The 22,685-nt window shown below is 67.8% G+C and overlaps 4 protein-coding genes across 4 annotated transcripts; 3 read left to right on the top strand and 1 right to left on the bottom strand.

Moving 5' to 3' along the window:
• Positions 1-4,439: 4,439 nt before the first annotated feature.
• On the top strand, positions 4,440-5,532 carry SP6 (Sp6 transcription factor). Its single transcript, XM_054176761.1, is given in 2 exon segments — positions 4,440-4,760; positions 4,762-5,532. Coding segments are annotated over 2 exon segments (1,092 nt in total).
• A 4,544-nt stretch (positions 5,533-10,076) lies between these two features.
• SCRN2 (secernin 2) lies at positions 10,077-13,399 on the top strand. Its single transcript, XM_054176753.1, has 7 exons — positions 10,077-10,271; positions 10,374-10,555; positions 10,663-10,862; positions 11,202-11,417; positions 12,137-12,302; positions 12,442-12,619; positions 12,752-13,399. Exons 1-7 carry the CDS (start codon positions 10,080-10,082, stop codon positions 12,908-12,910), a joined length of 1,293 nt encoding a protein of 430 aa, XP_054032728.1. The 5' UTR covers positions 10,077-10,079; the 3' UTR covers positions 12,911-13,399.
• LRRC46 (leucine rich repeat containing 46) lies at positions 13,397-15,522 on the bottom strand. Its single transcript, XM_054176607.1, has 8 exons — positions 15,423-15,522; positions 15,224-15,320; positions 15,018-15,126; positions 14,869-14,915; positions 14,601-14,710; positions 14,406-14,475; positions 13,933-14,093; positions 13,397-13,788 (listed from the first exon to the last, which is right to left on the bottom strand). The coding sequence occupies exons 1-8, from the start codon at positions 15,520-15,522 to the stop codon at positions 13,397-13,399; spliced, it is 1,086 nt and encodes a 361-aa protein (XP_054032582.1).
• Positions 15,523-16,996: 1,474 nt separating this feature from the next.
• Positions 16,997-22,092, top strand: MRPL10 (mitochondrial ribosomal protein L10). Its single transcript, XM_054176606.1, has 6 exons — positions 16,997-17,202; positions 19,020-19,184; positions 19,266-19,410; positions 20,101-20,304; positions 20,527-20,581; positions 21,699-22,092. The coding sequence occupies exons 1-6, from the start codon at positions 17,098-17,100 to the stop codon at positions 22,090-22,092; spliced, it is 1,068 nt and encodes a 355-aa protein (XP_054032581.1). The 5' UTR covers positions 16,997-17,097.
• Positions 22,093-22,685: the final 593 nt, after the last annotated feature.

The following is a 22,685-nucleotide window of genomic DNA, read 5'->3' as shown; positions in this document are numbered from 1 at the left end:
CAAGGCAAAGGAGTTCCCCGTGCCCTCCGCCCGGCCGGGCGCTTGGCAAAGGTGCCAGGGAGATGTGGGATCCTGGCACTGCCAACCACCATCCCCAGCCCTTGGCAGAGCCCCTCAAACCTTCCCCTGCCCCGTGGGCTTCAGAACTGGGGTGGGCTTCTCCCAAGGGCCACGAAGGTCCTCCCTGAAGTCGTGGCCGGCAGCAGCCAAGCCCTGTGGCAGCCCAGGGATCCTGGCGGTGGAAATGGGGCCAGGACGCCCTGGTGATTAAGTGGCTCCTCTGGCCGCGGCGTTGCCACATGGCACCTCCTGGCAGCCCCCTGTGCTGGCAGCCTCGCTGGTGGGGAGAGGGGGGGTTGGACTCATCTGAGACCCCCTGGAGCCTTTTGGGCTGCACCAAATCCATCTGGGTCACGGTGGGTCCTGCCATCGGCACCGCTCCCTCCTGCTGCAGGTCCAGCTCTGGCCCCCGAACTTGTCCCTTGTGCCTGTCCCATTTACCCCATGGCACAGGGCTGAGCTGCAACAGGAAAGGGGGGGGGGGGGGGGGATGACACTGAGACCCCCTCTGGGGGCAGAAGCAAGCAGATTGTCCCCTTCTGGGTTGGAGGGGGACAGGAAGGGTGTCGGGTGCCAGGGGGTCCCTGGGGGAGGCTGGCAGGAGGGTGACAAGAGGAAGGAGGCCACGGGCGCGGGAGGGAGGCGGGTTTTTTTCCCTTTCTTCTTTAATTACCTTCCCCCCCGCCCCGCTTCTCTGTTTGCGGTGTCTGCTGTGAACTTCCCGTCCCCTCCCTCCGCTTTCATGCTCCGGCTGCTGGGACCGGGAACAGGCTCCTGTCAAGCGGCGGGGCTGGGGCTCTGCCTCCAAGGGTTAAAATCACCTGGGCCAGGGAGGGGTGGAGCTGGGACTGCTGGGGGGGGGGGAGGAGGAGGAGGGAAGAGCCAGGAGCCGGGCTAGGACCCAGCCATTCCTGCTCGCCCGGCCCAGTGGGTGCCCCATCCCTGGGGAGCCGCTCGGGTCCCTCGGGGTCCCCTCGGGAGTCAGCGCCCCCGCCACGCCGATGAGGACGAAGCCACCGGGAGCCCGTTGCCGCTAGAGCCGTACGTACCCACCGCCTCCCTTCCCCCCGTATACTACTCGGTGCCCGTGATACCTTCTTCCGTGGCCCCGACGGCCGGTGCTGCGGAACGGGTGGCTGGTACGGGGGACACCCCCACACGCACCCGCTGGGGTTCCCCCGACTCCGGGTCAGGGGCCGGCGGCCGCCCCGACCGGCGGCTGGGAACGTGTCGCTGCCGGTCCCGCCGCCACGGCCCGCCCCGGTCGCAGCAAGTCTTTACTTGCCGCCCAGCCGCGGCCACTGGCCACCGAGCCCTGAGGCTACCTGCCCCTTCACCTCCCGCCCCCCTCATCCTCTTCAGTTTACAGCGCTGAGTCCCCTCCCATGGAAGCTGAGACCCCCCCCACCGCTTCCAGAGAGACCTGGCTCCGGTGACCAGCTCGGGTGCGGGGCTGGGATTCCCCCCTCCCCCTGCTGCCACCGGGGCTGTGTCCGTCCCGTCCGCCTTCCTCTCCCGCCCCCCACCCCTGAAAACAGGAGCCCCGGGGAGTTTCGCTCGGGCCCCGGGGAGCGTGGCTGTGGGCGGCGGGACGAGAGCGGCGGCATCGCCCCAAACCCGCAGCATCACCCTGAGCCCGCAGCACCCCCGAAACCCACAGTATCGCCCCCAAAACCCGCGGCGTCACCCCCCTAAACCTGCAGCACCCCCCCCCCAAAACCCAGCATCATCCTCCCAGACCCACAGCATTACCTCAAACCGGCATCATCCCCCCCCCCAGACCCACGGCGTCAGCCCCCAAACCCACAGAATCCTCCCCCTCCAAACCTGCAGCATCACCCCTCAACATCACCCCCCACCCCGCCGCCGCCCCAAACGCCCTTCCCCATCTTTGCCGACACCCCTCCTTCCCCGCACGCCGATGGCGTTTCCCCAAGCCCGGCCGAACCGGAGCCGGGAACCGGTACCGGGGCTGCGGGCAGCGCTGCCCGCCCATCCCTGCCGCGGGGTGAGGCACCGGCTGGGGCCGGGAGACGGGCAGAGCCAGAGCCGCCGGTGCCCAGCCCGGACCGTGACTCACGGGGACGCATCACCCGCCGGTGCCTCAGTTTCCCTGCGGTGAAATGGCCAACGCGGCGTCGAGCCCCGCCAAAGAGGGGAGGGGATGAGGGGGAAATGGGGACGGAGAAGGGACGCTGGGAACCCTCCTAAGGGATTTGATTTTCCTTTTGGGCTTTTTTTTTTTCGGTCGTCATTCCCGGGTGGAAAAACGCCCTGGGAGTTTCCACGCGTGGCTGGCTGGGGCAGGGTGATGACAAGAGGGATCCCTCCCTGGGTCCCCCCCCACCCCCCCAGCAGCGGGTTTTGGAGCTGGTGGGGTCCAGCTGTGGGGCTTGGTGCGTGCAGTGGGGCTGTAGTTGTGGGGCTGGGTCCTGGTGGGACCCCCGAGCTGAGTGGGGGGCAGGTGTTTGGGAGTGGGGAGCGCTGTGGCTGTTGTTGCCTGCAGGTCACTGTGGTTGTGCTGAGGCTGTGTCAGGTGGGACCTGTCTGGGACCCCACAGAGGGTCTCTTTGCCTCCTGTGGGGGTTGGAGAGCTGGGGGATGTCTCTGCCAGGTCCCTTCTGTCCTCAGATCCAGAGGGGTCCTGTGCAGTATGCCCTGAGTGGTGCCAGCTGCCACCCCCAAGCCCTGTGACAGGCATCGCTGGGGGGGTTCTGTGGTTTTGACCCCAAATTGCACCCATGGGGAGCGGGGGAGTGCTCAGGACCCCACTGAGGACCAGTGCTGGTGTGGGAGCTCCCCCTCAGTGCCAGCCTTCTCCTACCTCGCTGGCATCCCCAGAAGTGGGTCCCACGTTTTGCTGCCAACCCCTCTCCAGGGTTGGGGTGGGCAGAGCTGAGCCCCTCCTGGGGGAGAAGCACCCCAAAACCTGCTCAGGCTGCTGGGCCCTGGAGGGAGTCATTCCCCTGCGACCCTAATGGCCTGAAGCTGAGGCCCCCCAAGTGACAATGGCACAGGGGCAGTTGGGTCCCATCAGGGGGATTGTGCATCCCCCCCCCCCCCGAGCTCTCAGCCCTCTCCTTGGGTCCCCCTGCCCTCCCCAGTGCCACCTGGCAAGGGAAAACGAAGTCCCCATGCAGCTGAGGGGAAACTTCAGGGCTGGGGACCTCTCCCCTCCCTGTCCTGAGCTCGTAGGGTTGGGGACTGGGGGGGCTCTGGGGATCCATCCCCTTTACACAGGGGATGCAGCCCCCTCCCAAAAAATATTCTATCACCCCCCCGGGTGTCTCTCTGGGGCCCTGTCCCTGTGCTGTATGGACTGGGGGTGGCAGGAGCTGGGGAGGGGTCGCCGTGGGGGTGTCTGGGAGCAGGTGACAGTGATGGGAGGGGATTGGGATGTCTGGGGGGGGGGGAGGGGTCTCAGTCATCCCCACCACGGCGCCGGTGGGAAGTCGGGGGGCGGGAGCTGGTGGCGGCAGGTGGATTTCAACACCGGGGTGGGGCCCGTCCCCAGTGGGGTTTGCACAGCTCCCGGTGAGTCACGGCCGCCGCGCCGGGGAGGCAGCCGGTGCCCGGGGGTCCGGGGCTGCAAGTGGGTGCCCTGGGGGTCCGGTGCCGGTGGCAAAGGCAGCCCAGAGCCCGGTTTCAAAGGGCCGCCAGTGGCACGGCCCTGGGGCTCCGCTCCCCCATCCTGCTGCCAAGCAGCCTCAGGTGCAGCCCCAGCTTTCCCCCCCCCCCCCGGATTCGTTTTTGTACCCTCCCCCCCGCCGCCCCTAAGTAGCCTGGGGGCTGCCAGGGCCTGGGGCAGGAGCAGAGATGGAGATGAGGATTTCCCAGCCCAGCTGGGGCATGGAGAGCCAGGGTGGTCTGGTGGGGGCCGTGGCCCTCCGTGGTTGGGGTATGGGCATGGGGACACCACTTGTGCCCCCTAGTTGGAGGGGCATGGTCGGAGAGGTGGCAAGGCAGATGTTGGTGGTTTCCTTTGACTTCAGACCTGGGCACTGACCCCTTTGGGCTACAGATGTGGCCCACTGGCACCCACCAGCACTGGGCCTGTGCCAGGAGCTGGCAAAGGGTCCGTAGGGATGCAGGGATGGGTGCTAAGGGGTGCCCACCCCTGCCTGGTACCACTGTCCTGGTGTCACACTGGGCTGTGGAGCACAGAGACCCCTTGGTGGGACAGGAGGGGGATGAGGTGCTGGGGACACTCAGGACGTGGCAGGATCGTGCCAGTGATGGATGGGAATCGGTGCTGGGGCTGCCACCCCTCCCTGTGCCAGGGTACGCAGGGGCAAGGGGGGGTCTGGACGTGTGCCCCTCCTCTTCTCACAGCTCTTCTCCCTCCCTCCCCCTTCAGGTCTGCCAGCTGCTGCCCCGCAATGCTCACAGCGGTCTGCGGCTCCCTGGGGACCCAACCCTCCGACGCCCCCAGATCCTCCCCGACCCACCTGGACCTGCAGCCCCTGCAGCCCTTCCAGCCCCACGGCAGCACCGCGGCGGCCGCCCAAGACTTCGCCTCCCCTCTGCCCCCTCCGGAGCTGCCGCTGGCAGGTCCCGACGAAGCCACTTTTGCCACCCCTGGCACCTATGAGCCCCATGGCCCCCCGCGGTTAGAGCTGCCCAGCGACGGCCCCAGCGCCTACACCAAGCTGCTGCCAGCCGCCCCGGACATGGCACATCCCTACGAGCCTTGGTTTCGGCCCCCCCCCCTCCGGCCCCCCCGGGGAGGAGGGAGGTGTCAACTGGTGGGACCTCCACGCTGGAGCCAGCTGGATGGAGCTGCCCCCTGGGCAGGGTGGGGGGCTGCAGGTGCCCGGGCACCCTGGGCTGCCGCCAGCCCTGGGCGGGTACGGTGCCGGGGAGCACCAGCTCTGCGCCCCCCCTACCCACCTGCTGCCCCCTCCCGCCCAACACCTCCTGGGAGCGGAAGGAGCCAAGGCAATGGAGGGCCCCCCCGAACCCCGAGGGCCGGAAGCAGAGGGCAGCGTGCGACCCAAAGGCGCCCGGCGTGCGGTGCCGCGGGGCGGGGGGCAAGCAGCTTGCCGCTGCCCCAACTGCCAGGAGGCAGAGAGGGGAGGGCCGTGCCCTGAAGGGGCGAAACGCAAGCACCTCCACAACTGCCACATCCCCGGCTGCGGGAAGGCTTATGCCAAGACGTCCCACCTGAAAGCCCACCTGCGCTGGCACAGCGGCGACCGCCCCTTCGTCTGCAATTGGCTCTTCTGCGGCAAGCGCTTCACCCGCTCCGACGAGCTGCAGCGGCACCTCCAGACCCACACCGGGGCCAAGAAGTTCGCCTGCCCGGTCTGCGGCCGCGTCTTCATGCGCAGCGACCACCTGGGCAAGCACATGAAGACCCACGACGGGGGCAAAGATGGGGGAGAAGCTGAGGTCAAAGGCAGCGGGGACCAGTCAGCCGGCAAGGGAGGCAAGAGGGAGCCCGAGGGGGGTAACGCCACCCCCACAAACTGAGCCGCTAAAGCCCCGCGTGGTGGAGGGGGGGGGGGTGCCTGGGGGGAAACACGGATGGAGGTGCGCGTTGTGGCGGGGGGGACCCTGGGCGAGGGTCGGAGGGGAAACCCTTCAGGGCTGGACTCTGAAGGGGGTTGCCGTGGGGGTTGTGCGGCAGGGTGGGCGCAGGGCTGGCACCTTGTGCTCGAGGTGAGGTAGAGGCGGGGGTGGGCGGGGGGGGGGGGACGGGGGACAGCGGTGGTGGTGGCACAGCCCCGTCCCCCGCTATGGCCGTGCCGGTTTGGGGAGCGCCCGGAGCTGCCCTGAGGCGGTTTCACTTGTCCCGCTCCCGCTCTCCCGCCTCCCTCCCCCCCCCCTCCCCCTTCCCCTCCCCGCTTTTGTCCTCCCCCAGCTTCCCAAATCTGTTTTTTCTTTCGGGAGCTGCTGGCAGGCGGTGGGGCTGTTTGGGAGGAACATCAATGGGAGCCGAAGCAGCGGGGAGCTGCCCGGGCACGTCCAGCCCAAAGGGGAGGAAGGAGAAAGTGGAGGGGGGGAAAAGGGAGAGAGGAGAAACCCAGGAGCCTTTGCTTGGGGAGGGGGGCTGCGGCCCCACCCCAAACCTCCCCGTTTTGATTTCCTCCCCCCCCCCCCCAACCCGTTGGCATCCCGGGCTCACCCCCACCTTATGCCAACCCTGTGTGAGGTTTGGCACCTCTCGGGGGATTGGAGGGGGGTACACAGTGGGTACCCGCAGCCTCCCCCTCCCCTCCTCCCTGCTTGGCACTGCTGGGCCGGTGGGGATCCTGCATCCTCTGAAGCACCACTTGGGGATGCGAATCCCTTTGTTGTTTCGGTTTGGGTCTTCATCGAGGCTAAAACGGGGGAGGGGTGGGGAGAAAAAGAGAAGTCCTGCTTGAATGTGAGCCGTGGGGGGCTGGGGCTGGGGAGGGGGGGTTCCCGTGGGGCGCGTGGCGTGGCGGCGGGCGGTTGCCCAAGCGCACACCTGCAGCTTTCCCACACCCACCGCCGCGGCCCCGGGCGGGAAGCACACCGGGCGGCCGCGGTCCTGGCAGAGCCGGGGCGGCCACATTCCTCTGGCCTGGCACGGCCGAGCTGCCCGCCACCCCTCGACCCCCGCCTCCCCCCCACCCCCGGTACCCCATGGCCGTCCGTCCCTAGGGACCTCTGGGGCTGCTTGGGAACCTCCTCCCTGGGCTTGCACCAGGTCCCTGGGGACTCCTTTGCTGTCCCGCTCCCAGGGACCCCATTAGAGGTGCTACAGGTCCCTTGGGGACCTCGTGACTTCAGGGGACCCCTGTTGTCCCCCCATGCATGCTGCCTGTCCCCCCTGTGGCCCCATAGCCATCCCCTCCCTGGGGTTCCATATCTCCAGGGGACCTCTGCCTGTCCCCTGCCGTGCATGCTGCCTGTCCCCTCGGGGGACCCCATGGATCCCTTCCCAGATCTCTGGATCTCCTGGTGACACCCCAGGGCACCCCCCCACCAGGGACCCCATATCTTTCCTTCCCTGGGGCCACCCCTCCCTTTCCCCAGGGGACCCCATCTCTGCCTTGCATCCCTGGCTGGTGATTTGTTTTGGCCCTTTTGGGTCTTTCCCCCGGATTTTGGCAGAACCCCTTGGACACAGAAGGAGACACTGGGACCTTAAGGGTGGGGGGTGGGGGGTGGGGGGGGTCAGCACTGGGATCGGGTGGGATGAGACTTTGCAGGCTGCTCAGGGCACCTGAAGCTCCCTCAGCTCTGTTCCCACCCCGCTCCCCGAGCTGGCAGCTGGGAATCAGGGGAGGGAGCAGAGATCGGGGGGGAGCTGATCTCCTGCCGTGGCTCCATCCTCGGGGGGGTGGGGTGGGGGGTGTAGAGCTCTGAGTGGGGGGGGCTCTGTAGAGGGGTTGCAGCACCCCAAGATCTTGGAAGGGGGTGGGGTGGGGTGGTGGAAAGGGGTAGAGGTGAAGGCGAGTTGGGGGTCCGTGCCCGGAGGGCGCCCCCTGGTCTCCGGGTTTGATTTGTTTTATTATTATTATTAATTAATTATTAATTATTAACTAATGTTATTAATTATTAATATTATATTATATTATTATTATTATTTTATTAAGGTGAAACCAGGCTTTGCCACTCGGGCAGGGTGGATGTCTTGGGTTGAAGCTGTGGCCCTCGGGGAGGGGGCGAGGGGGGAATAGGACCCTTCAAACGGTCCCCATCCCTGTCCCCATGGCTGCCTCGGGGTGGGGGGCGGGGGCAAGGGGGGGCGGGGAGGAGCTGATGGGGGGGAAACCCAGCACGAGGTGAAGTCTCGTTGCAGGGTTGGTGGTGGTGGGGGGCGGTCCAGAGGGACCCCAGCCCCAGCGTGGCCACCGCTGTCCCGCTGCAGGACTCGGGCGACCTGGGCTGTCCCCAGCTCTCGAAGGATGTCCCCGACCCCCTCCGTGCCCCCCCCCCCCGGCCCCCCTACAGCTGGAATTTCATCTCCCGAGGGGACCCCGGGGCAGGGAGGAAGGGAGCTCAGGACCCTCCCCAAGGTGCCACATGGCACCTGTGGGGCCGTCCGATTTTGGTAGCCAACCCTAGCTCCAGGAGTGGCCAGAGAGGGGCTCTGGCATGTTGGGGACCCCCTCATGCTGCAGCCACTGAGGACAGATTTAACGGGAGGGGGGAAGTGGGGGGGGTGTGGGGAAAGGGGGAGGAAGAGGGGAGGGCTAAAGCAGAGGTACCCCAAGGGTGGGGACCACCGAGTGGGGGGTCCCGCGCTCATTTCGGGGGCTTGGGGCTCAGCTTTGGGGCGAGGTGGTTGTGGCGGTGGGGGCTGCAAGGAGGGGCCCCAGGTGTGCTCTGCCCCCGCACCCCCACCCCCCCCGGGGCCCAACCTGCTGCGATGGGGCAATGAAGGCTGTAAAACCGGGTGGGGAGGGACGGAGGCTGGCTCCCACCCGCCGAAACCAGTCCAGCCTGCTGCGGCGTGGGGATCCCGGCCCTGCACCCCCAACCGCCGCGTCCCCCACCCCCGAGCCACCTCCCCGGGGCAGGGAGGAACCGGCACAGCCGGGAGCCCCGGGCGTGGGGGGTTGGAGGGGGCGGGGAGTGAAGGGGGTGGGGTGGGGGGGATTGGCCTGAGAGATGTTGAGGCTGGGGGTGAGGGGTGAAACCCCTCCCGCTGCCCCCCACCCAAGGCAGCGTGGGGAGGGTTTGTGCTGTGAAGAGGCTGCGGGGGGAGGGGGGGGGCTGTGGGTCGGTTTTGTACTGGAATAAACGCCGCGTGTTTTCGACCCCCCCGGCTCTGCGGCTCCGTCTGTGCCCAGGGACACGTCCAGCACCCTGACCCCCACCCGCCCCTGCCAAGGGCCCCACACATCCACCCCCATCTGTGTCCTGCCCCCCAGCTCTCCAAGGGATCCATCTGTCCCGCACCTTGCCCCCACCACCCCCGGCCTCACACCTCCAGGGCCGCTCGGGATGCTGCGCGGGTGGGTGGGTGGGGGGTGACCCAAATGAGGACCAGCTTGAGCCCCTTCTAAGAGGGTCACATCCTGCACCGCTCAGGCCTGGCCGCATAGACCAGGACGCGCCGGGCGGGCGCCCAGGGTCCCCCCGCGGGCAGGGTGCTGCCGTGCAGGTCTGCCTGCATACCGCGGGGGGGTGTGCCGTGGGGTGCTGCCCACGGGGGTGCTGTCCATTGGGGTGCTGCCCACGGGGGGGGTGCTGCCCATCGGGGTGCTTCCCACAGGGTGCTGCCCACGGGGGGTGCTGCCCGTGCTTGGTGCTACCCACGGGGGGGTGTTACCCACGGGGGGGGTGCTGCCCACTCTGGGTGTTGCCCATGGGGGTACTGCCCACTGGGGTGCTTCCCACAGGGTGCTGCTCACGGGGGGTGCTGCCCGTGCTTGGTGCTATCCACAGGGGGTGTTGCCCACGCTGGGCGCTGCCCACGGGAGCGATACCCACAGGGGTGCTGCCCGCGGGACCCTCCAGCGCACACCCGGGTTTCCCATCCCTGCTCCTTGCGGGGGAGATCGGAGACCTCCGTCCCCGGGTTCCTGTGGGGTCTGGTTCCTCCTCCACCCCCCCGCACCCCACGCAGGTGCCGGTGCCGGCGTCCGCTGCCGCCGTGCGACCTCCGGCCACCGGGCGCCGCCGTCGGGACGGGCCAGGGGGAGGCGGGACCAGGCAGCGGCGGCCGCGGCGGTGCGGGAGCAGCAGCAGGTCCGTGGGGCTGGAGGGTCTCGGGGGGGATCCAGAGGAGGGGGTTCGGGCAGAGGGTCCGGGTTACCGGGGCTGCGCGGGTGGGGGGCCCGTGCGCGGGTGGGGGGCCCGTCCGCGGTCGTTGCGAAGGGGTCCCGGTTACCGGGGGCTGCTCGGTCGGACGCCCCCGATCGGTGCAGAGCTGCGGGGTCCCGGGGGAAGGAGATGCCCCCAGGGACGCTCCGGGATGGGGTCCCCGATGTCCCCCCAGCTCCAGGGAGCACAAAATCCCCCCCCCCACACACCTCCCCACGTCCGCCAGCCCCAAAGGGACCCTGGGGGACACATGCAAGGGCGGGGACCGGGGGTTGATGTCCCGTGCCCGGTTTAGGATGGCCGAGCAGGACCCTGTGCCCTCATCCTGCGACTGCTTCGTGGCGTTGCCGCCGGACACGGCCGCCCCTGCTGTCATCTTCGGCAAGAACTCCGACCGCCCACGTCACGAGGTGCAGGAGGTCGTCTACATCCCTGCTGCCGTCCACCCTCCCGGGAGCAAGGTCCAGGTGAGGACCACGCCGGAAAGCTGGCACCGCCGCGGGGGGGCAGTGCCCCGAGGGCCTGCCAAGCCTCAGCCCCACGCCCCCCTGCCCTCCCCCACCCCACAGTGCACCTACCTGGAGATCGAGCAGGTGGAGAGGACCCACGCGGTGGTGCTGAGCCGCCCTGCCTGGCTGTGGGGCGCTGAGATGGGTGCCAACGAGCACGGCCTCTGCGTGGGCAACGAGGGCGTCTGGACCCGCGAGCCGGTGGGGGAGGAGGAGGCGCTGCTGGGGATGGACCTGGTGAGGTGAGGACCCCTGCGGTGTGCCCCCGCCCCTCACCTCGCCTTGGCTGCCCACCTCGCCGCCCCCTCACCCCCCTGCCCCCCCTACCCCGTGCTTGCTGGCCTGGCAGGCTGGGTTTGGAGCGGGCCAGCTGTGCCCGGGAGGCGGTGGAGGTGATGGCAGCGCTGCTGGAGCGCTACGGCCAAGGGGGGAGCTGCAAGGAGGAGCCGGAGCCCTTCAGCTACCACAACACCTTCCTGCTGGCCGACCGCTGCGAGGCGTGGCTGCTGGAGACGGCCGGCAGCTACTGGGCAGCACGGCGGCTCCAGGGTGAGCGGGCACCGCGGGAGCCGTGGGTGGGCACCGGTCGGACTGGGAGGCTGGGGGGAGTCTTGAGTGGGCACTGGGCAGGCTGGGAAGGTGGGGAGAGTATTGAGTGGGCACAGACTGGGAGGGTTGGGAGGGTCTTGAGTGGGCACTGGTTGAACTGGAAGGGTAGGGAGAGTCTTGAGTGGGCACAGACTGGGAGGGGGCCTCGAGTGGGCACCAGGCAGACTTGGAGGGTGGGAGGTGTCTTGAGTGGGCACTGGTCGGACTGGGAGGGGGGGGGGTGTGTGTGTGTGTGTCACATCCTCCTGCCCCAGCCTGAGCCAGCTGTGGCCTTGGCAGAGGGCAGCTGCAACATCTCCAACCAGCTGAGCATCGGCAGGGAGATCAGCGCCGAGCACGCGGGGCTGCGGCAGCGAGCGCGCAGCCAGGGCTGGTGGAGCGGGCAGGGAGAGTTCAGCTTCGCTGAGGCCTTCTCCTTGCCCCAGCAGCCACCTCGCATGGAGGCTGCCAAGGCTCGCTACCAGGCTGGCAAGGAGCTGCTGAGGCAGCATGCAGGTGGGCACAGGCGCAGAGAGCGGGGATGGGCACGAAGCGTGGGGGTGGGCATAAAGTGTGGGGTGGGTATAAAGAGTGGGGATGGGCACAAAGAGTGGGGTGGGCATAAAGAGTGGGGTGGGCATAAAGAGTGGGGATGGGCTCAAAGAGTGGGGTGGGCATAAAGAGTGGGGTGGGCATAAAGAGTGGGGATGGGCTCAAAGAGTGGGGTGGGCATAAAGAGTGGGGTGGGCATAAAGAGTGGGGATGGGCTCAAAGAGTGGGGATGGGCTCAAAGAGTGGGGGTGGGCACAAAGAGTGGGGTGGGCATAAAGCGCAGGGATGGGCACAAAGAGTGGGGGTGGGCATAAAGAGTGGGGATGGGCTCAAAGAGTGGGGTGGGCATAAAGAGTGGGGATGGGCACAAAGAGTGGGGATGGGCTCAAAGAGTGGGGGTGGGCATAAAGCGTAGGGATGGGCTCAAAGAGTGGGGATGGGCTCAAAGTGTGGGGATGGGCACAAAGAGTGGGGGTGGGCATAAAGAGTGGGGTGGGCACAAAGTGTGGGGATGGGCATAAAGTGTGGGAGTGGGCACAAAGAGCCAGGATGGGCACAAAGAGTGGGGTTGGACACCAAGCATGGGGACGGCCACCCGTGGCACACCCTGGCATCACCAGCACGCCGCCTGGGAAGCTGTGGCTGAGCTGCCAGGGCTGCTGTGGCTCTGCCTCGCCCCCCAGGGCACATCACGGCGGAGACCTTCATGGCCATCCTGCGGGACAAGGCCAGCGGCATCTGCGTGGACTCGGAGGGGTTCCGCACGGCTGGCAGCATGGTGTCAGTGCTGCCCCAGGACCCTGCCCTGCCCTGTGTCCACTTCTTCACGGCCACCCCTGACCCCTCCAGGTGAGGACAGCGCAGTGGACAGCCCTGGGTTGGGGGGGGGGGGGGGGCGGGGGGGTGGCAGGGACGGGGCAGAGCCGGGCTGCGGCGCCCGTCGTCGTGCCGGCTGGGGGCAGGATCCTGCCGCTCCTCTCTCGCACAGGTCAGTCTTCAAGCCTTTCATCTTCGTGGCTGGCATCAAGCCTGTGCCACAGGTGGCATCTCCCACCTTCCACGACGACCCTGCCAGGCAGGTCCCACGCTTCCAGCGCAGGGTGGACCGGCGCCACCAGCTCTACCGCCGGCATCAGGCGGCGCTGGAGATGATGGAGGAGGACCAGGTACCGCAGGCCCCTCCCCAGCCACCCCTTCCCTGGGACCCCCTGGGTGAGGTGGGAGACAGTGGAACTCCCTGAGGGTGCCCCAGCTCAGCTCAGCTCTGCTCCCTCCCTGATTCCCCCCACCTCCCCCAGGAGAAGGGGCAGAAGCTGCTGCAGACGCTGCGGGACCTGGAGCAGCAGGGCCTGGAGGGGGTGAAGGCCCTGCTGGGGGGCAGGGTGACCCCCAGCCCCGAGGAGCTGGCTGACCTCTTCTTTGACTGTGTGGAGGCAGAGATGAAGTTTTACACCTAAACCCCACTCAGGTGGGTGGGCTTGCCCCCCCTCCCTCCCCTCTCTGGCATTGCTCCTTGATAGGGGATGAGAAAACCTTCCCAGTGCCCAGTCCTGGCTCCTCATCTCCCACCACGGACCTGGGGTGGGCTTGGGCCCCCCCTCTAGGGCATTGCTCCTGGGTAGAGGATGAGAAAACCTCTCCAGTGCTCAGTCCTGGCTCCTCACCTCCCACCATGGATCTGTGTGGTGGGGAACTCCTCAACCAGCATCTCCAGCCCTGCCTGGGGCTGTGGAGCCTCCAGCCCTGACTAGCCCCAGAGGAAGTGGCACGATTGAGAGGTGGCTGTGGATGTGGAGGGGGAAGAAGGAGGATGTGAAGTGGGATTTGGAGTGGGTTTTTTTCCCACCCTCAGGCAGAGCTGCCTGTGCTCAGCCCCTCTGGGGCTGGCTGTGGGGCTGGGGGCTCCGTGGCAGAGCAGTGATCAGTGTAGGAATAAAGAGGCTTTAATTGGAGCTGCGTGGAGCTCTGCTGCTGGGGGGTATGAGGGGTAAGTGCCTGCTTCCTGCTCCTTTGCTGGGACTCTTCTCCTCCAGAGCCTTGGTAGAGGGCTGGCTCCCACTGGAAGCTTGCTGGGGCTGCCCAGTGGGTCCTGGCAGGGGTGGCAGCTGTGTCCCTGGCTTTGCTTGGGGACAGGGGTGAGGGCGCCTGGGTCCTGGGGCAGCGGTGCTGGCAGCTCCCTCCCGGCCTGGGCTCAGGGGTGCTGGAGGCAGCAGCAGATCCCAACGCTCCCACAGCTCCTCCAGCTCCTTCAGATGGGTCTGGTGTTTCCCCAGAGCCTCACTCTGCCTCTGCTGTGAGTGCCTGGACAGATCCTGGTGCAGATCCACAAAGAAATCTGCCAGGGATGGAAGGAGGGAGGGATGGAGAAGGATTAGAGGAGACCTGGCTTGGCCCTGCCACTCCTGTCACCCTTGGAGGCAAGGGGGACTGGCCTGCTGAACCCCAAAGCATGCAGCAGGTCCTGCTTCAGCCTGGGCACCTTTGCCTGCAGTGAAAGGGCTGCTGGGCTGAGAGAGCAGCAAATCATCTTCATCCTCACTGCTGGAAGAGCCTCCTTCCTCCTCTTCCTCACCCACAGCGCCACGGAGAGGCTGTGTGTCCAGCTCCAGGAGGTGAGGCAGGGCTCCCAGCACCAGCTTTCTGCAAGCACCCAAGGAAGAGCAGGTGTTCCCCCACCACACAGCATCACCTTGGAGCTGGGAGCACTTTTGGGGGTGGCACTGAAGCCCCTGGCACTGTGCCCCAGCCCCTAGCCCCACACCCTGCTGGCACTGCCCTGTGCAGCCCACCCCACGGCCTGCCCTGGGCAGAGATTTAGATTTCTGGGGGTTGGGTGGGGGAGGGCTCAGGTTCTATTTGATATCTGAGGAGGGGGCTGTACCCTCCTGAGGGGCTGAGGTGGCCTTGGGGGAGGGGGGGGCTTGTTCTCCCCTGTGGGCTGCCCTGCCCCACCTGTAGCCGTGCTGCTGGGTGCATTTGTTCCCTCTTAAGTCGAGGAGACGGAGGCTGCAGGGCAGCTCACCTGCAAAAGGAAGGCAGAAGGGTGCTGAGGTGGGGCTGAGCACCACCCCCATCTCTGCCAGACCCTCCTCTCCTGCAGCTCCTGAGCAGACCCAGGCCACATCCAGACCCATTCCTGCCTCCCACCTGGGTCCAGTGTCTGGATCTGGTTGTGGGACAGGTCCAGGAGGCGCAGGTGGCGCAGGGGCTGCAGGTTCTCCACCCTGCAGATGCGGTTCCCAGCCAGGGACAGGACCCTGCAGAGCACAGGGAGGGCAGTGGGGGTGAGCTGAGGGGGACCCCCCAGAGTCAGGAGCAGGCTGTCAGGGGCCTGCCCCCTCCCCAGCTCTGCCAAGGGAAGGAGGGAGGCCTATGGAAAGTGATCTCCCCAGGGTGGGGAACAAACTGCCTGTACCTCAGGTTGGGAAAGCAGCTCAGGTTCTCAATCTTCTCAATTTGGTTCTGGGAGGGAAAAGAGGGGGGGGAAAAAAACCCAAGAAAGGCAACACATCTTTCTACTGCCTGAAAAAATCAGACTTGGGAGCAGCTGCCCTGGTGCCTCACCTGCTGCAGGTAGAGGCTGTGAACCTCCAGCATGCTCTGCAGCCTCCCAATAGCAGAGATGTTCTGATGATCCAAACGGATGGTTGAGGAGGGCAGCAGCTCCGTGGGTCTAGAGGAAGAGAGGGTGCTTTGGGGGTGTCCTTTGTGCCCAGAACCCTCTCCCTGCAAGCCTGGGTGGTGAAGGTGGGCTCTGTGTGCATCCTCACCGGCTCTCTGGGCTCTGGGGATCCAGCAGCTGAGGTAGGCTCCTGGTGGCGATGAGGCTGCTGGTGAGGATCACTCCTGGGGGCAGCTGCTCCCCGTCTGTGGGACACCCAGGGTGACAGGGCTCAGGTTGGTGGGGTCCACCCCCCCCAGCACCCCCCCAGGCTGGCACATGAGCAGCCCCCACAATGGCTCACTCACCCCCAGGCAGGGTCTTGTCCACTCCAGCCGTGGCAGGGGGGTCCTTGTCCTTTCCTTGGGCCCCGGGGTGGGTGTGCTGTGGGGGCTGGGCTGGCCCCATCGCTCGCTGGAAGGGGAAGGCTGCCGAGGCAATGGGGGGCAGAAACCCACGGGCTGGGGAGGTCGATGGGGGCAGGACCGCTGGGCTGGGGGGGAGCAGCGCTGGGACCCCCAGGCTAGGCAGAGAGCCCCTAGGGTCTGGGGGAACCATGGAGCTGCGGGCAGGGGAGGTCACCAGGACCAGGGCCCCCGAGGTGCAGCTGACAGCGACCCCCGAGCTGGGGCTGCGTGGCGTCACCGGGGGCAGGACCCAAAGCTGAGGGCCGCAGAGACCCCCGGGCCGTGGCCGGGAGGGTGACAGGGACCAGACCCCAGGGCGGGGGGGGGGGCACAGAGCCCCTCTGGCTGCGGGAGAGAAGAACGATCCGGACCAGGCTGGGCGAGGCTGGGGGCGCCGCGGTCCCGGGGCTGGGGTCCCGGGGCTGGGGTCCCGGGGCTGGGGTCCCGGGGCTGGGGTCCCGGCGGCGCAGGCCGCGGCGTGCCCGTTGCTAGGAGACGGAGGGCGCCGGCGGGGGCGGGGCGGGGGCTGCGCGCCCCCTGCCGGCGCGGCGCGGGAAGGCCTCCTGCTGCGGCCCCTTCCTTCCCACGAGGCCTTGCGGCAAAGATGGCGACGCTGAGCGGCGGCCGCTGGGCCTGGCGCCGGGGTGAGGCCACCCCCAGCTCCCCCTCCGCACCGGGCTGCGGGGCTCGGCCGGCAGCAGCCGGGCTGGGTCTGGCGGGGGAGGGCGTGCATGCGGCCCGGCCTGCCCCGACCCGCGGCCCAGGCTCCGGCCCTCAGCTCTCCCTGCCCTGTGTCCCTCTCCCCAGCCTGGCTGCCCGTCCTGAGCGCTCCCTGCCCTGTGTCCCTCTCCCCTCACCCTGGCTCCGGCCCTGAGCTCTCCCTGCCCTGTGTCCCTCTCTCCTCACCCTGGCTCCGGCCCTGAGCTCTCCCTCTCCTGTGTCCCTCTCCCCAGCCTGGCTGCCCGTCCTGAGCTCTCCCTGCCCTGTTCCCTCTCTCCTCACCCTGGCTGCCCGTCCTGAGCTCTCCCTGTCCTGAGCTCTCCCTGCCCTGAGCTCTCCCTGCCCTGTGTCCCTCTCTCCTCACCCTGTGTCCCTCTCTCCTCACCCTGGCTGCCTGTCCTGAGCTCTCCCTGTCCTGAGCTCTCCCTGCCCTGTTTCCTCTCCTCACCCTGGCTGCCCATCCTGAGCTCTCCCTGCCCTGTTCCCTCCCCCCAGCCTGGCTCCAGCCCTGAGCTCTCCCTGCCCTGTTCCCTCTCCCCGTCCTGAGCTCTCCCTGCCCTGTTCCCTCTCCCCGTCCTGAGCTCTCCCTGCCCTGTTCCCTCCCCCCAGCCTGGCTCCAGCCCTGAGCTCTCCCTGCCCTGTTCCCTCTCCCCGTCCTGAGCTCTCCCTGCCCTGTTCCCTCTCCCCATCCTGAGCTCTCCCTGCCCTGTTCCCTCTCCCCATCCTGAGCTCTCCCTGCCCTGTTCCCTCTCCCCATCCTGAGCTCTCCCTGCCCTGTTCCCTCCCCCCAGCCTGGCTGCCCGCCCTGCAGCTGGTGCGCCGCGGCTCCAAGGCGGTCACCCGGCACTGGAAGGCGATGCACTTCCAGCGGCAGAAGCTGATGGCCGTCACCGAGTACGTGCCCCCGCGGCCGGCCGTCCCTCCGCGCTGCATCGCCCCCGTGAAGGAATCGGTCGAGAAGGTAAATCGCTGCCCTAGGGACCGAGGAGTGGCTTTGATAGGCTCCGAGCGTGGCTGCTGGCCGCCGGGGGCTTAAGGCGGGGACCAAAGCCCTTCCTCCCGCCCCCGGGGTGGTGCCGACCGCCGGGACGGGACGGCCCTGCCCCGGGCTGAGCAGAGCTTCCCGCGGGGAGTGCTGCTCCTTTTCCTTGCCTCCTTGGGTGCCTGGAAGCTGTCCCGGCTGGTAGTCCAGGTGCTGGGAATTGGGAGAGTCCTGCTCCGTGGCAGCCTCTCTGGGACCTGTGGTGGCCTCTCTCTGGGTCCTCTGGCAGCCTCCTTGGGGCCCTTGGCAGTCTCTCTGATCTCTGCTGATCCTCTGTGGGTCCCTGGCAGCCTCTCTGGGCTCTGCTGATCCTCTGTGGGTCCCTGGCAGCCTCTCTGGGCTCTGCTGATCCTCTGTGGGTCCCTGGCAGCCTCTCTGGGCTCTGCTGATCCTCTGTGGGTCGCTGGCAGCCTCTCTGGGCTCTGCTGATCCTCTGTGGGTCCCTGGCAGCCTCTCTGGGTTCTGCTGATCCTCTGTGGGTCCCAGGCAGCCTCTGTGGGCTCTGCTGATCCTCTGTGGATCCCTGGCAGCCTCTCTGGGCTCTGCTGATCCTCTGTGGATCCCTGGCAGCCTCTCTGGGCTCTGCTGATCCTCTGTGGATCCCTGGCAGCCTCCTTGGATCCCTGGCAGCCTCTCTGGGCTCTGCTGATCCTCTGTGGATCCCTGGCAGCCTCCTTGGATCCCTGGCAGCCTCTCTGGGCTCTGCTGATCCTCTGTGGATCCCTGGCAGCCTCCTTGGATCCCTGGCAGCCTCTCTGGGCTCTGCTGATCCTCTGTGGATCCCTGGCAGCCTCCTTGGATCCCTGGCAGCCTCTGTGGGCTCTGCTGATCCTCTGTGGGTCCCTGGCAGCCTCTCTGGGCTCTGCTGATGCTCTGTGGGTCGCTGTCAGCCTCCTTGGATCCCTGGCAGCCTCTCTGGGCTCTGCTGACCCTCTGTGGATCCCTGGCAGCCTCTCTGGGCTCTGCTGATTCTCTGTGGATCCCTGGCAGCCTCTCTGGGCTCTGCTGATCCTCTGTGGGTCCCTGGCAGCCTCCTTGGATCCCTGGCAGCCTCTCTGGGCTCTGCTGATGCTCTGTGGGTCGCTGTCAGCCTCCTTGGATCCCTGGCAGCCTCTCTGGGCTCTGCTGATCCTCTGTGGATCCCTGGCAGCCTCTGTGGGCTCTGCTGATCCTCTGTGGGTTCCTGGCAGCCTCCTTAGATCCCTGGCAGCCTCTCTGGGCTCTGCTGATCCTCTGTGGATCCCTGGCAGCCTCTCTGGGCTCTGCTGATCCTCTGTTGGATCCCTGGCAGCCTCTGTGGGCTCTGCTGATCCTCTGTGGATCCCTGGCAGCCTCTGTGGGCTCTGCTGATCCTCTGTGGGTCCCTGGCAGCCTCTCTGGGCTCTGCTGATCCTCTGTGGGTCCCTGGCAGCCTCCTTGGATCCCTGGCAGCCTCTCTGGGCTCTGCTGATCCTCTGTGGGTCCCTGGCAGCCTCTCTGGGCTCTGCTGATCCTCTGTGGGTCCCTGGCAGCCTCCTTGGATCCCTGGCAGCCTCTCTGGGCTCTGCTGATCCTCTGTGGGTCCCTGGCAGCCCCTCTGGAGCCTGTCCCTCCTCTCTGCACCCCGAGCAGCCTCTCCGGCTCCGCGCTCTCCCTCCCGCGGCAGCCTCCCCCGGCCGGCCCGGGGCGCGCCCCGGGGGGGGTGGGCGGCAGCCGCTGCCCCTTCCCCGGCCCCCACCGGCCTCGGGTGCCCGCAGGAGGACGGCTACATGCGGCTGCTGCAGCGGCAGGTGCGGGAGGCCTTCAGGGACAACCGGATGGTGGCCGTCTGCCAGTTCAACTCCATGGCCGAGGAGGAGGTGGCGCTGCTGAGGCACTACCTGCGCAGGCACAACATCCAGGTCAAGTTCGTCCTCAACGAGGTAGGGGCAGAGCCCTGCGTGCCGGGGGGCGCAGTCCTGGGGGTGGGGGGAAGCTGTGCTGTGAGAGGGCTGTCTCCCCAGGTCGTGAGGCCGGTGCTGTCCCAGTCCAAGTACAGGAACCTCCTCCCTCTCTTCGTGGCTCGCAACATCCTGCTGGTCAGCCCAGAGGCCAAGGCCAAGGAGATGCTGAGGGTGCTGAAGGGAGTGCCACAGGTCAACCTCCTGGGTGAGAGCCTTCTCTCTGTCCCCCGTGCAGTGGTGCTGGGCTCAGCTCTCGCTGGAGCAGAGGATGTTAGGGGCTGGAAGGGACCTCTGGAGATCCTCCAGTCCAAGCCCCTCCCTGCCACAGCAGCACAGGAACAGCCAGGTTGGGAAAGACCTCAGAGATCATCAAGTCCCAGCCTCTTACCCAAGACCTAACACCTCCTGGCAACTAAACCATGGCTCCAAGTGCCACATCCAAGAGGAGGTCCTCCCAAGCTGTGGGATCAGAGGGCATGGAGTGGTAGGACAAGGGGCAATGGATTTGAGCTGGGAGAAGGGAGACTGAGAGTGGAGATGAGGAAGGAACTCTTTCCAGTGAGGGTGGGGAGGCACTGGCACAGGCTGCCCAGGGGAGGCAGTGGCTGCCTCCTCCTTGGAGGTGTCCAAGGCCAGGCTGGATGAGGCCTTGAGCAGCCTGGGCTGGGGGGAGGGGTCCCTGGGCATGGCAGGGGTTTGGCACTGGCTGATCCTGAAGGTCCCTTCCAACCCATTCTGTGCATCACATCCTCATGCCCACTACAATGAGGGGTGCATGGTGAGGGGGGGTGGGTGTCCTGCCTGCAGGATCAAACCTTTCCTGTGGGAAGACAGAAAGGGGCTCTGGCCCCCCCCCCCCCCATGGCTCATCCTCAGCTCTGCTGCTCTCCTGCAGGTGCCTGCATCGATGACACCATCCTGAGCAGGCAGGGAGTGGAGAACTTCGCCAAGCTGCCCTCCCTGGAGGCCACCCAGGGCCAGACTGTTGGGGCCTTGGCCCTGCTGCCTTCCCAGACCTCCTCCCTGCTCCAGCGTGGCCCTGCACACCTCACAGCCCTCCTGGACCAGCACCTCCGCCAGCTGCGGGAGGGGGGCACGGGTGGGGCCACGGGTGGGGCCAGGGGGAGCCCAGCTGAGGCCACAGAGAGCACAGGTGGGGACAGGGGGAGCCCAGCTGAGGCCACAGGGAGCAGCACTGAGGCCCCAGGGAGCAAGGCTGGGGCCAGGGGGAGTCCAGCTGAGAGCACAGGCAGCAGGGCTGAGGCCACAGGGAGCCCAGCTGAGGCCAGGGGGAGCAGGGTTGAGGCCACAGAGAGCTCAGCTGGGGACAGGGGGAGCCCAGCTGAGGCCACAGGCAGCAGGGCTGAGGCCACAGGGAGCAAGGCTGGGGCCAGGGCCAGTCCAGGTGAGGCCACACAGAGCAAGGCTGGGGCCAGGGCCAGCCCAGGTGAGGCCACACAGAGCAAGGCTGGGACCAGGGGGAGCCCAGGTGAGGCCACAGAGAGCAAGGCTGGGGCCAAGGCCAGCCCAGGTGAGGCCACAGGGAGCAAGGCTGGGGCCAGGGCCAGCCCAGGTGAGGCCACAGAGAGCAAGGTTGGGGCCAGGGCCAGCCCAGATGAGGCCACAGAGAGCAAGGCTGGGGCCAGGGGGAGCCCAGGTGAGGCCACAGAGAGCAAGGCTGGGGCCAGGGGGAGCCCAGGTGAGGCCACAGAGAGCAAGGCTGGGGCTAGGGCCAGCCCAGGTGAGGCCACAGAGAGCAAGGCTGGGGCCAGGGGCAGCCCAGCCAAGCCCAATCCTAATCCTGCCCAGACTCCAGGGGGTCACTGATGTTGGCCCCCAGGCCCTGTGTGTTGGCCTAGAGCCTGCTCCTTCCCTGCCTGCAGTCGAGGGGGAGGGTCAGGAATGGAAGGTTTGGCCCCAGGTGGGCAGCCAGTGGTGGGATTGGGGGGGGCTGGGCTGTCACCAGCCCCTTTGGGGTGCCCTCTGCTCCCCACAGCTGGCAAAGTCCAGCTGTGTTTTGGGGGCTGTAGCTGGAGGGTTGCTGGAAGAGGAGGAGCCTGGTGGGGGGCTGTGGTGGTGCTGCTGGGGGGGTTGTTGGGATGCTCTGAGCCCCCCTGGGCTGGGGGGAACCTGCTGTGACCCCAAAGCAGGCTGTGGGATTGTGTCCTCCATTAAAGTGTGCTGCAGCTGCTGGAGCCTCATCTCGGCTTGGGGGGTGGGGGTCGGGGGGGGCCCTGCCCCTCCATGCTGGGGGCAGAGCCTGGGGGCTGCTCTGGGAGAAAGGGAGATCCGAGGGGGGGGGCGGTTACAGCAACGCCCAGGGGTGGGGGGCCCGGGACCCCCGTGGGGTGCTGCCTCTCCTGGGGCTATCCTTCCCCACCCTGAGTGGGCAGGGCTGGGGGTTCCCCTTCTCCCCTGGGCTGGGCTGGGAGGAGAGCCCCCGCCGCAGGGGATAGCCCCCCGCCCCGGGAGGGAGAGGAGCTGTGCCCGGAGGGGAGGCTCGGGCTCCGTGCGTGGCCCGGACGCGGGTGGGTCGGGCTCGGTGCCGGGAGGTGGGAGCGGCGGGGGGTGGATCCCGGTTCCCCCGGCGGGCTGCCGCGGCTGGCGGCTCCGGTCCTCCACGGTGCAGGGGGCAGAGCCGAGCGGCTCCGGCCCGGCGCCTCCGCCTTCTTCCGTGTTCCGCTTCCTGCAGCCGCCGGGCAGGATGCGACCGGCCCCGGCTGCCCGCCCGCCGCCCCCCGAGGTGAGCGCCGGGGACGCGGCCGCGGGGGAGACCGCAGGGGGTCCAGCCGGGGCCGGGGGCGAAGGCACCGCACCCGGCTTTCCCCGGCCCCAACGAGGGTCGTGCCCACCTCCGTGCCCTGCCCGGGGCTGCCAGCAGCTTTGACCCCCCGTGCCAGGCAGGAGCGGGCAGCGGGGGGTCCCCGGGGGCACCGGCCCGGCCCCGTTACCGCGCCGGGGGAGGTCACCCTGGCCCCACGGCAGCACCCGGAGTGGGGGTCTCAGGTCGCTGCCAGGCAGGGCAGGGTGTTTGGGGGTGTCCGGGCTGCGGTGGGACCCCCCCCCCCCCCCCCCCCCCGCCGTTCCCTCCTCTCTGCGCGGGGTACGCGGTAGCGGGGTGCCCGGTGCGGCGGGTAGCGGGGTGCCCGGTGCGGCGGGTAGCGGGGCAGTGGTTCCCGGTGCCAGGGCTCAGCCGTCGTCCCGGGGTTATCGCAGGAGCCGGGAAGAGGCGGCGCTGGAGGAGCGGGGAGGTCCTGGCGTGGGGGCAGCTTCCCTCCTGCCTCGGTTTCCCTGCCCTGTGATGGGGAAAGGCAGAGGGAGGGAGGGAGGGAGGGAGGGAGGGGGCGTGGGTGGGGATCTGCGTTTCGGGGAGGGTCATGTCCTGACTCGGAGGCACTCTGGACCCCTAGGGGGTTAACCTCCTGTGCCCGCCGCGGGGGTTGCGCTATGGCACCGTGAGGCGAGCAGGGGCTGGACTCT

Source organism: Dryobates pubescens, chromosome 36, assembly GCF_014839835.1.
Source record: "Dryobates pubescens isolate bDryPub1 chromosome 36, bDryPub1.pri, whole genome shotgun sequence".
NCBI classification, from domain to species: domain Eukaryota; kingdom Metazoa; phylum Chordata; class Aves; order Piciformes; family Picidae; genus Dryobates; species Dryobates pubescens.
This window is presented reverse-complemented; position numbering and strand designations above follow the sequence as displayed.

Coding starts and splice junctions, on each gene's coding strand:
- MRPL10 (XM_054176606.1), top strand. CDS start 17,098: ATGCACTTCCAGCGGCAGAAGCTGATGGCCGTCACCGAGTACGTGCCC. Junction 19,411..20,100: donor GCCACAGGTCAACCTCCTGG/GTGAGAGCCTTC, acceptor GCTCTCCTGCAG/GTGCCTGCATCGATGACACC. Junction 20,305..20,526: donor GCTGCGGGAGGGGGGCACGG/GTGGGGCCACGG, acceptor CAGAGAGCTCAG/CTGGGGACAGGGGGAGCCCA.
- LRRC46 (XM_054176607.1), bottom strand. CDS start 15,522: ATGGGGCCAGCCCAGCCCCCACAGCACACCCACCCCGGGGCCCAAGGA. Junction 15,127..15,223: donor CCCCAGAGCCCAGAGAGCCG/GTGAGGATGCAC, acceptor CTCTTCCTCTAG/ACCCACGGAGCTGCTGCCCT. Junction 14,094..14,405: donor ACCCAGCAGCACGGCTACAG/GTGGGGCAGGGC, acceptor GGGTGCTTGCAG/AAAGCTGGTGCTGGGAGCCC.
- SCRN2 (XM_054176753.1), top strand. CDS start 10,080: ATGTCCCGTGCCCGGTTTAGGATGGCCGAGCAGGACCCTGTGCCCTCA. Junction 10,556..10,662: donor CTGGGGATGGACCTGGTGAG/GTGAGGACCCCT, acceptor CTGGCCTGGCAG/GCTGGGTTTGGAGCGGGCCA. Junction 10,863..11,201: donor GGCAGCACGGCGGCTCCAGG/GTGAGCGGGCAC, acceptor TGGCCTTGGCAG/AGGGCAGCTGCAACATCTCC.